At 39.3% G+C, this 12,506-nt stretch overlaps 1 protein-coding gene across 2 annotated transcripts; it reads right to left on the reverse strand.

Annotated features, from left to right (window-relative positions):
• Positions 1-4,335: 4,335 nt before the first annotated feature.
• On the reverse strand, positions 4,336-12,203 carry RTCA (RNA 3'-terminal phosphate cyclase). 2 transcript variants are annotated; one of them, XM_015636860.3, is made up of 11 exons: positions 11,975-12,203; positions 11,769-11,869; positions 10,729-10,872; positions 9,838-9,961; positions 9,292-9,350; positions 8,630-8,771; positions 7,376-7,500; positions 7,178-7,236; positions 6,516-6,610; positions 5,270-5,374; positions 4,336-4,919 (listed from the first exon to the last, which is right to left on the reverse strand). In XM_015636860.3, the coding sequence occupies exons 1-11, from the start codon at positions 12,017-12,019 to the stop codon at positions 4,821-4,823; spliced, it is 1,098 nt and encodes a 365-aa protein (XP_015492346.1). In that variant the 5' UTR covers positions 12,020-12,203; the 3' UTR covers positions 4,336-4,820. The 2 variants fall into 2 exon arrangements, with proteins under 2 accessions (XP_015492346.1, XP_033372329.1); XM_033516438.1 differs by lacking the exons at positions 11,769-11,869; positions 11,975-12,203 and adding an exon at positions 11,513-11,740.
• Between the last annotated feature and the right edge of the window lie 303 nt (positions 12,204-12,506).

Raw genomic sequence — 12,506 nt, forward strand, 5'->3', positions numbered from 1 at the left:
TATAAACTAGAAGAGTGCAATGCATGTAAAATTCTGTTTATAGAGAGGTTTCCATATGAAAAGAAAACATTAAATCCTCTCACAAATTGTCTTTTTATATAGGAATCATTTACCTGGTAATGAAAGTCTTAAGCAGCTAGAAAAATATCTCTGGAAGGAAAGAAAAATAACATTAGATGTTTTCTGAGCTAATATTTGTTCTTTTTATAGATATTTGAAAACTTGTACAGTGTGACATAAAATGTCTAAAGTTTAATCCTAAAAAAGTTTTATGTGAAAAAGAAGATTCAGTTATTATTTGAAAGTGTGATTTTCAAATAAGAGTTTGTTGTTCTAGCAGATGTCCTATCATTATGGGATCCCAAATACTTGGGAAAGCATTGCACAGAAAGCTTCCTGGGCAGAGGAGAGACAGTTGGGTGGGACAAAAATTCAAAGTCTCACAGCTTGCAGCGGGAAGTTCTCCATATGTGCACTTCACAAGAGCTTTTAGCTTTTAAGTGCACTTATCAGTAGGCTTCCTTAAGCCTTGAACTTTGGTCTTCAAGACAGTAGAAAATCTTGGATTAAAAGAAAAAATCTGGTTCTGCCCAAGTTTACACAGGACTGTGTTCTCACTTGTTTTACCCGTCTTAACTGACCTTTCTGCAATCAAATAGAGAAGCACTTTTCAGTTCACCTATTTTACTTGATTATTAGATATTACTTCCTATTCTCTCCAATCACCAATAGATTTGATGCCTGTGTTTGCAGTCACTTCTTTTGAATTCAAGGTGTAGCTCTAATTCTAAAATTTCTTCATTTTTCCCATTCTAAAGAATTTGTGTTGGCAATTTTTTCCTATATACACCTTTGTTTAGTGTAATGTTTTATTTAACCTCTGGTTGATTTTAGCATTGTCAATTATAGATAATCTGTGCTGGAATATCTTAGAGAATTCTTTCACACTATGTTTGGATGATCATTACCTGCCAGATAGGGATTTCAGGATCATAGGATGTGGGAAGGGATCACAGGTGGGCACTGGTCAAAACTGCTGCACAGTGCAGGATAAGCCCTGAGCTCAAACTGGGTCAATCAGGGCTCTGGCCAGCCAGAGCATCTCTCATTTCTGTTTCTCACCCTCTGCCACACACCATGGGCCTGACTCCATCTCTTCCCTCACCTCTGTGCAGGAGCTGGCCATTTGCTGGTAGGTGTCTGAGCCCATCCCCTCCCCAGGCTGAGCGAGTCCCCTTCCCTCAGCCCCTCCTCACAGAGCTCCAGCCCCAGACCAACTTCACTACTGGTGTTCTCCTTGGATGAAGGGGCCCAAAATTGGATGCAGTATTCCCAACATGGGCTAAAAAATAGTGAATGTGTCACTAACATTTCAGTGACCAGAACAAAATGCCTGGGGGTTCAGAAGAGGAACGGTCACCAGTCGATCTAAGGGTGTGAAAGGAGAAAAGGTTTTGAGAGGAACAGAGTTCAGCCAGAAACAGAGGGCACGCTTCCTGGAGAAAATTTTGTAACTGGCTGCATATAATGCCTGTGTTATTTGTCTTGCAACTCTAGTCCCCACATACCTGAGTGGTATACCTCTGATCACTGCATCCATCCAAACACAATTCTCTCTCGTGCAAGTACACCAGAGATACACAGTTGGAGAGGATTTATCCCATTTCCTTGCTACATAGAACTTCTGAGTCATTGCCACTACTTGTTTGAGCAGTACTAAATGTAAGCATCTTAGTTGTATCTGTACACCCACACTGAAGTTTTTATATAAGATTCAAATGTGCCTGATTAACATAAGAAAACCCTGTGCATATTTGTGGAGCAGGTGCAAGCAATTTCTCATCTCTTCCTGAACAAAAGGTTAATACATTCTCACAAGTGACTTAATCCAACCTTATAGTTAAAAATTATGTGATTGTAAATAGATAAAAATGAAAGTCAAAAAGCTTCAAGTAATGCCCTGTAAATATCAGTTAATATTCAAAAAGGACAGGATGTTTGAAAAAAGATAAGTTACACCATTAACTACCAATAATTTGCATATACTGCATTAATTTTAAGAATTATTTATGCTGTAAAATTTAAGCTTAAGTACATACAGCATGTGCAATGTAGGAGTGTGATGTAACAAGGTCTGCAGCTCATATTTTGAATTGTAGATTTAAAATCAAGTGAATTGAAAGTAAATGTAAGCCCGGAGGAATTAAGTTTTATGGTGCAGAACTGCATTGAAAAGAAAAGGTAGGAACCTGGTAGAATATGAATGATACCCATATTCCCAAATTCATTTTGGTTTTTATCATCTCAGTTAAAATTTGTTCAATTTCTTGAACTATTACAATTACATATGTAATGAAGAGTAATTATGATACATGGCAAAAGAAGAGGAATTACGATAAACATTTCCTGGTTAAGAGGTAACCATGAGGTGACAGGATGTGAATTGGGCCCAGGTAACGAAATTCTATGTGTGTGTGTGTGTGTGTCTGTGTGTGTGTGTAGCAGGGGGTAACAATTATTTGGGGAATTTAATCCCATTGAGGAGTAAAACCAGTTGTGGATGACTTCCATCTAAAGATTTTCTAATCCCGAGGAGAAAAAGGTTGCATGTAAATCCTTGTCAAATGAGCTCCAGCTTCCCCCAAGGCAGGAAGCACAGCAGGGATGGCATTAGGAAACAGTGACTCACACTGACAAGGCAAGGACAGAGCAGCTCTGCAGCCCCTCCCCTGCCCACTGCTGGCCCCTGGGCCACAAGGAGCAAGGGCTGGATTCTTGACCAGGCCTGCCAGGAAACCAGCAAGGACTGCCAGTTAGTAATGACAGCTGCTCTTTGTAACACACCTGTGGAGCTCAGGGAGCAGCAGCAAGAGGTGTCAGGGTTGCTGAGCTGTCCTTTACTGCACATTTACCAAGAGGTGTATTTCTGGTAACCTGGGTTTGCTAATCTTTGTTAAATGTGTTGGCTAAGCATTTACATGCTTTTCTATATTTGGAAGACAAAAATTGCACTTCAGTTTTTCAATGGGATTCTTTTGTTCAACTGAATTTTGTTGTACTTAGCGATTTTTTTAAAAAAAATATTTTTAAACTTTCACTGGTAACGAAGTCTGCACATTTAAAAACAGAGTTAAGTATATGAATTTTTTGAATACTGAAAACAGATAAATATTCATTCAAATGTGGTTTATAAGAGCTTGTTTTCTTAAGTACAGACAATAACTTCTTTGGGATTTTCTTTCAAGCCTTTTTTAAAAACACATTCAGAATTCTTCAAAAAGGAAACACTGAAAATCATTAACAGACAGACGAGTAACTCAGAGAGGTGCTTATCAAAGGATGTCGAGGCTGTGTCCCAAAAATACTTCAGCAGGTGTCTATTGCCCCCTTCAGACTATTCCCAGTACTAGAGAAAAATAATTATTTGGAAACTGAGAGCTTTCCTTTGCAGTAAGGGAAAAACCCTAAGAGGAAAGGTATTGTTAAGTAGATAGCTGGTGAGTTTTTTTGGGTATTAGCAAAGGTTTTTCTTGGTATTACAAATGCAAAGTAATGCATTAATTAAGTAATTATCTTAATTAGTATAGCAAACAATACCTCAAGTTGCATCCTAAGCAGTTAGGTTCAGTAGTCACAACTGAGGAAAAAACATCTTAAGAGCAATGGCTGCAGTACAGGCTGGGAAACTTGGAAATTAATTCAAGCTTACAGAGTGCATTTATACAGTTTTGGTTAAGTGATTCCAACTCTGTGATTTGGGTCTTTGTATGCAAAACAAATTGTGCCCTATTTCTCCTTTCACCTTCCTTCTACTTCAGAAAAAGTTTTTGTAGCATGATCAACACGAGCCTGGTAGAAGCTCTATTTAATCCCCAGATGGGGAATAACACACCTGGATTTTATATGCCCACATAAATGATGTGTATTTACAGTGCTCCATGTCCATACATATAGTTACTGTGTCTATATGTGTGTTCAACAGCACCCTAATCTCAGATGAAATTAAGTACTCCCTTCAAAAAGAACATCACTTCAGGGAAAATATAGCCTCAGTTAGTATGCTAAGTGACAAGGACAACTACAGCTAGGAAATAAAATCATATCATGGAGTTAATACTTGGTCTCTGGGCTGTAATGTGATTGATTAAGCTTGCCGAACAAGGCTTTATAAAATAGATGAAAATAAAGATTTAAAATAGATGAAAAAAGATTTAAAATATTATCTTATGCATTGATTCTTTCTGTAGGGAGAAAGAGAAACTGTGCTGCTGAAAAGTTATTTTGTATCCACGTTTCCCACTCGCAACCTACTGAGATAACAGCACATATAGAGCCTTTTATAGGGTGATACTGCTTTATTATTTAGCAAATGGCTAAGGAAGAACAGCAATACAGATTTGATGGTTCATTTCATTCCATGTACCTCATAACATAAAGGTTTCCAGGGAACAAAACTTTCATTTGTTAAAAGGGAAAGAAATGCTGAACTAAAATAGTTATTTTCTACTTGGGTAAAATTCAAAGCTACTAACTGAAGCTCTTGCGTACATACAGTATATTCTATTTGCTGTCCTGTTGCTACTCATTTTGCTGCTAATAGTAAAAAAAAAAAAAAAAGTAAAGTTTTCATTTTTCACATGACTGATTCTCACCATACCAAGGAAAAGCTTGACATCAACCTTCAAGTTAAATCACTCTGATGTGACAGAAGGCTCCTTCTCTTCAGGCAGATTCTACATCCAATGAACTGTAGTGCAATACATCACTGAGGTATGCTGGGTGTTGCTTGTGGCAGCTTACTGCCTTTTTTTTTTTTAACACTATAAATTTGGGTTTATCATCCCCATTCCTTGGCACTCAATGATGTAGGTGTCATTACTGGGATCTTCCTCTTCTGATTTTGTTATAGTAAATTTGGCCTAAAAGTGGATTAGAAATACATCACTAATTAAATTATCACATAGAGCAGTTTAAATATTCAATATCTGATGTCAAATAATTGCACTGCCACATGTGTATGTATATTACAGCTTTGACAGATTTAATTCAAAAAGCCATTTAAATTTAAATAAAGGTGATAAAAGTATCTAACCATTCTAAAAGCCTTTAACTCTAGAGTATGCTCACTTTCTACAGGTAATCTCCCAGTTAAATATTATAGCAATTGCTTTATCAATGCTTGTCCTCCATGATCAAGCTCAGCTCCCACTGCCTGATGAACCGTACATTACCAAGTTACTGGAAGAACTTCCTTTTGGAATGGACTCACCTTTGTTAGCTGCTCTGCAAAGTGTATAGCTGTTTGAGTATGAAGTGTAATTGGTCCACTTTTCACTCTAGACACTCCCTTTGCTAGTGCCATAAAAATGATCAGCTGAAAGGGAGAGAAAGGTAATTATTAAATCATTCTTCAGATTCCAGTAATTTATTGATTAAAAAAAAACCCAACCAAAACATGCAAAATGTCTGTAGATATAAAAATATTGTCTTCCAGGTTTCATAAAAGTTCATGAAGCTTAGTTTGAAGAGTGATCCAAGGCTCCACAAGTTTGGAGATTGCTACTGTAATGCCTATTACAGACAGGCTACTTTTCCACAGTGGAGCTTGTCCCTGAATCCCTGTTACTACATTTAACTTTGCTTTCCCCCACTGTATATTCCCCTAAAGTCACATCAGACTCCAGATTAGTAGATTACTAATGGTTACTAGTAGATTACTAATGGTAGGTACTAATGATTACTAAATACTCTAGGTAATCTACTAATCCAGAATGGATTACCTATATGGAGAGAAACTCAGGAAGAGGTATTTTAATTCTAACACTTCCTGACCACATATTCACCAGGCACCTGAAAACCTTTGATGTGACTTAAAAACATCACCATGACAAGAATACTACAAGGTGTGATTAACTCCTTGCAGTTCTCATACACAGCAACTCCGGCTTGTTCCCATCAGTTGTACTTGGATGCTGTGAAAAAAGTAGGCTGAATCCAAGACTGAAATACTTATTATGCTACATAATATTCATGTGTGCCCAGGTGTTTACAGCTGAGAGGTAACATCATCCTAGTTAAACCAACACAAGATTCTTATCAGGCTAAAATAAGGCAGTGAAGGGCCTTCATTTTTAAATTAAATTAGGGGAGAAAGATAATCAGGAGCATGTCCTAGATATTCTCTGATACCTTCCTTTAGCATCATTCTACATATGTAAAGAGGGAGCTGTTATCACTGCACTACATGGAATGCCAAATAGAAGCAAATTCCTGCCTCCTTCTTCCATACTTATTTGGGGTTAGAGAAAGGGAAAATTTGAGGGTGTTGGTGCAAAGCTAAAAGCATTTGTGGTTCCTAAAAACTGTATGTAATTTGCTAATTCAAGTGATGTGACTACATAGCTCTGAGACTATTAACATCTTGTTCCTTCCCTGTTCAGATCTATACTGGTTACAAGTAGTCCATACATGTTCTTTCTACTTCAACTTCATGTAAACACATATAGTAACCTTACTTGGTCTTGCAGAGAATCATCCACAGTTCCACCATGTTTAAGATTCTGAAGCAGCATCTCAGCTGCTTCAATGCCAACCTTGTCAGCATTTTTTCCTAAGAGAGTAATCAAAAAGCTGAAAATTGCTATTTAAAATTTTAAAAATACAAAAAAAAACCCAAACCAAAAACAACCCAAGGAATTATCAACTTTTTAAATCTTATGCTCTTGCCTCAAATGTCTGCTTAAAAAACCCTTCCCATCTTATGCTCATATATATACTTCCTATATGCTCTATACTTCCTAAGAAGTGGAAAGTAGCCTCATTTAGTCAGAAAGACATTAGATTCAAATAATTTATTCTTCCACTTATTTTAATCTAGATTCACTCTTGACTAAAAACTTCACATGTAAAGGAACACAAAGCCTGTGTTCCTAAAGTTCAGAAATATTTGCAGTGATTATCCATTCTGATATGAGGTAAAGTTAACAGTTCAGTAATTTTTGTAAATTTCCATTTACTATGTTTTAAATCTACTAATTTTTGCTGTCCTTTATTTCTATAAACATACATTTAAAAATGAAACATTCAAAGCATCAGATCGTTAAACAGATTATACTTCAGATTCCTATTTGTTATTGGTTTATTCAGTTAAGTCTCAAAGAATTCATGGAATTCTTACCTCTCTTGCCAAGTGATGACCCAGCTAGCAAACAACCTGTTGAAGTCTCTGCAATAATACTAAGCAGAAAAACAAAAGTAATTAAAAATAAGAACAAAATCACTCATATTACAGTTTATTTACCAGATATGTAATCAAGATCTAGCTAATAAACCAACAAGATTAGAGCTAACAACAGACAGCTTGGATTCAACTTACATTATTCCACTTCCAGTCCCAACAGCTTGATCATCAGGTTCTCTGACAGGCTGAATGTTAATGTAAAGATCTCTGATTTCTCTTCTGATGCATCTCACTGCTGCTGCTGACATGTCTTTTGCCAGCTAACAAGACAAGACATAAACCCAGTAATTATGTAATACAGCAATACATTTTCCTCGTAAATTCAATTATTACAGTTAATCCCTGAATAAAGGGGCTACTTTATTAACTAGAAAAACAAAGGATTGTTATAAACCCCTACAAGAACTGAATATGATTTTTTTCTGAAAATTTTTCTACAAAATTAAGGTAACATCAAATGTTGTACAAATGACAGTTATATAAATGTATATAGAAACTTCAATATCAATAGAAATCCAAGAACTTTTCTTCATTCATAGAGAAAACTATTTGATTTTAGTCTTCTCACAAAACATTAGCTTCTAAAAATGGCCCACCCCAAAAACAAGTGCAAAACTCCCACCCCACAATAATTATGTACAGAATATACTCTGTAAGAGAGAATACATAAAATAACAATTTTACATCACAAGCAAATGGGGGGAATACAAAGCTTATCCCATTCCTGTGATCTAATCATAGCTATATTCATGGATTTGGAGATTTTAAGACCAAAACAACAGTCCCACACACAGCCTTTTGAAAAGTAATTCAGTTTCTCCTCTTCCTTCCTCTACTAATTCCTAGCCTGTATGTGAGCCGGAACCTTAAGGAGATCTCAGCACTCAGGACGGGAAGAATAGAAAGGAGATATAAAGGAGCAAATTTCTCTCATCTAATTTTTGTCTAAACCTACCCTTAACTTGTTCTAATACCCTTAGCAATGGCTGAAAAACTTGTTGTAGTCTGGCCTCCACCTATTACAGTGCTCATAAATATGAACAAGGGCCCTAATTCCAGATTTAAAATAATCCACGTGAATATGAAGAATACATAAATCACATATAAGATATCCCTCAATATATGCTAAAGACTTTTGAATAGTCCTGTGAAGGATGAGGATACTGTTTTCATTTCCTGTTTCACCTTTACACTGCTGTGTAATGAATGAATTTTAGGTATGTCCAATATAATATTCTACAGCCTGAATAATCAAAACAATTTAATAAGGTTGCTTAGCTTGTGTAAGGCTGCAAAAGACAGGAGAGTAGAGGAATGTTAAGCAGATTGCATGCAATTTTATGTAGCTATATAAAGTTGGATACTACCAGAGCCATGATAAGCACTTACTTTGATAGGCAGTGCTCCAGCAACAAATGCCCTTCCATAAATCTTTGTCACTGTGCCACGTTCTGTTAAGTTTATTGGGCTCAGCTCTTTGACTGGAGACATCTGGACTACAACTTCACCACCTCCTTGAGGGTAGTAACCCCTATTTAGAAACAGTAATTGTATGTAACTAAATGCAATGATCACAAGGAAACCAAGAAATGGGCCAGGAGGCTCTTCATATATTTCATCATACATTTTTATGTTCCCTGCTACTGTAACATACAAATTTTCTTGATGTGTGCCTTAGAAACTCTTATGATGGAATTGGGTTCTCTAACACTAATCCTCTGTAATGCACATCTTATTAATTTCCTAACACTAACCTAACTGGCACCTTGGAAAAAGCTCAGTAATGTACTGCCTGTTCAGCATGTGCTCCCCTCAGGGGAGCCAACAGGAAACATTACACAGCAGCTGTGGACCCAGCAAGGAAAAAAGAAGACAGTAAAGAATCATATCCCATTCATCATAGGGTGACAGTACACACAGGGACAGCTAATGCAGATTAGTTCATGTATTATAAATTCATCCCTCAGTTTGATTGAGTGCCCCTTGTGTGTGCCTCTGCTCACACATGGGTTCAGTAAAGCCCAGATCTGCTGCACAGCTCCACAACTCACCTCCTTTTTATGTCACAATTAAATGTGAAGTTGAACTTTTCGACTACTGGCTTGAAAACCTGAAAAATAAACACATGTAAAAACACAGAACGAATTTATTTTGCATTAATATTTTCCCATTATTTTATGCAATCTTAAAAGAGAAAAAAAAAGCTCAACACAAAAAATTCAGTTACATTACTGAAAAAAAAAGATAGCCAGTCTCATCCATAAGGCTTATTTGATATTTCTCATACTTCATTCTCAATGTCACCTTGTGTAAAAGGACTTTCTTATGGAAAAAAAAAAGAAGAGTAATTCACAGCACTTCTAGATAAAGAATATATTTTAACTGACATTTTATGTAGTAATTAAAACCAAAGAAACTATTTGCTGTTTCAGGAAATTCCATGAAACACTGGTTGCTCTCTACGTCCAGTACACTAATAGTGTTATAGTCCCATGCCTAATTCCATAGTCACAAATAGACTTGCAGTAAGAGGAACAGCAATTACATTGCACACATATTCAGGGAAGATGCACCAAGACAAAGGAATTTCTCCCTACCATGACTGTGTAGTCTATCTGAGGAGCCATCTCCGCATTAGTCCCACCTTTTAAATGAAGTTCTGATGGGGAAGCAGCAAACAGCACACAGGGCATTGCTACCTGCATCAGTAGACACACACTCCTAAAAGCAATTATAAGATACTCAAATGTCAGACACCCATAATCCATAGAATTCCATAGAATCACTATATATCAAAGGCAGATGACCTTCCAGAGCATCTACTTTTGCATTTTATTTTTAAAATTATCTATAAACTTATTAGTCTTAAAAGATACTAATTTAAAACTTGTCATCCTTAGCAAGCCTAAATATGAAGGTTTTCATTTCACAATAATTGTAACTTTAATACTTCTGTCTGAAATAAAAGTTATGTATCTCCCTTAGTATACAGATGGGACCATGAAAACTGTGGGTCTAGGTAGCAGAAAAGGCTTCAGCAGCAATAACATTTTAATACATGGATTGAATATGTTCCAGAAGATTAATATGACTGTCCTACTATGAGTGTAAGTAAAACATCAAAATTTACCTTATTGTAAGATGATTATTTCAGACCTCATGGATGTGAGATACTTATCTAATTTAATGCATTTGGTCTGGTATGTAACACAGTGAATGTAAAGAAATTACACCTAAAGTTTTAAAGACACAGGCACCTGCTTTTTGCATAACATGAACCAAGCGTTCAGCTTTTACATCAATCATACTTTTAAACTTTGCATGTACTTCATGCATCTCCTGCCTATACTACAGGTTCTTTGGTCACACAAATCTGGCTCAGGCAGCACATATCCTGGGTCATTACCAAAGCATAAATGCTCTTTCCCTCCCCCCCCATATCAATTGTGATAATTTTAAAGTTATCAGAAGCTGGTACAAAGACATACCCTGCTGTTTTTGTATCTGCTATGTGGGTTCCACCTTTGATCTTCCCAGGAGTGAAGGTTATTTCTGTTGAGCCAATTTCACCACCATTCAGCTTCCCATCACACAGATCTCGAATGATCTCCAATCCAGACAGATGCTGAGGTCTTAGAGAGACGATAAACAGTTAAACACATACAAGTAGACTACATGCTCATGTTACATTAAAAGAACCACTAAAAACCAACTAAAAAACTACAAATGCAAATTTTGGATTAGACAAGGATCAGAAATTCATTCTGGTTGCTACAGTACTTCTGACTTCACAGGAGCCAAAGGAGCAGCATTCAGGCTATACTGGGATACGCAGGATTCTAGTATCTTTCCCACTAGTATAATATTCTAGTATATTTCCCACAGACAAATAGATGAGATGCAGGAGCAGTCGCTTGTCCTAATGTGATAAATGGTTGGACAGAAATGCAGCAGGATAATGATGGCAATACCGGCTGAGCTAGAACCGGTTGCAGTGCTACAAGAGAGTTAACAGGTTTGCTATATAGTTGCCTTGTGCTTGTTTCCATTTATTAAGATAATTTAAATAGGAAACACACCAACTGTTCTTAACACTGGAAATACACTAACTGTAGCAACATTAGGATATGCATTCACTGTTCTTAACACTGTACGCTCGGTAAGCTATGTTTCGCTCAGGCATTACATGAGTGCGTTCCCTGTTTCAAACCGTGTGTTCCTCTCAGCACCCGTAGAACCATTTCCGAGGCTGCGGCCGGGCCGCGCCCTCACCTGCCCCGGGCCGGGGAGCCGCGCTGAGGGCACCGACGAGGGAACCGAGGCCAGTTCATGCCCCAGCGTTCCCCCTCACTCCCTGTGAGCCAAAGACGGTATTTTCTGGTAAAAAGGCCCTTTTAAAGCAACGGAAACACAAATGATTCAGACGAGAGCAGCCGAGGCCTTGCGCAGCCGTGCCCCGGCCCGGGAAGGCCCCCCACGCCGTAAGTGACCGGCTGGGCGTCCCGGGACCGCCCGGGGAGGGTCTCACCTGAGGCCGGGCTGGCTCCGCCCGGCGCGGATCCGGCGCACCCGAACGGGGAGCCCCAGCAGGCAGCTCAGCGCCGTGGACACCCGCAGGATCTGCCCGCCCTGCAGGGAGAAACGGCGATCATCAGGTCCTACGGCACTTTCCGTCCACCCCGCCAGCCCTTCACGCTGCCCGGGCCAGGTAAGCCGCGGCCCGCTGGCTCTCACCCCCTCCATGATCCCGCCGTCTATCTCCACTCTGTCCCCGTCCATGGCTGGCGATGAGCGATGTCTCTCGCAGAGGCCGCGCCGATGGGATCCCGGCGGGGCCCTAAATACTACGAGTCCTTGGCGAAGCAGCCTCGGGGCCAGGAGCGCTTGGCGGCGGAGGCGCGCCCGGGATGCTGCGGTGCCGGCGCTGGGGGCGGGCGGTAGTGCCGGGCGGCGGTGCCGGGCAGGCGCAGAGCGGAGGCGCCTCCCTGCCCGCCCGCCGGGGTTGGCCGGGGAGGCTCCGCCGTGGGGAGGAGCAGCAGGGGTAGGTCCCTTGCGCTCGCGGCACTGACCGCGTCCCGGCGCCCCGTAGGAAGCAATACCTTTTCCCTGTCCTGAGGGCCGGAGCGGTAACAACCGCTGCACCTGCGAGGTCAGAACCGTGGGCACAGCGCTGCCGCCGGAGGGGAGCGGCCGGACTGCTGTCCTCCTCGTTACAAACTAGTTTTCCTCAGAATGACAGAATGAATTAGATTGTAGAAAACCTCTG

The sequence above is a fragment of the Parus major genome, chromosome 8 (genome assembly GCF_001522545.3).
Source record: "Parus major isolate Abel chromosome 8, Parus_major1.1, whole genome shotgun sequence".
Classification (NCBI taxonomy): Eukaryota; Metazoa; Chordata; class Aves; order Passeriformes; family Paridae; genus Parus; species Parus major.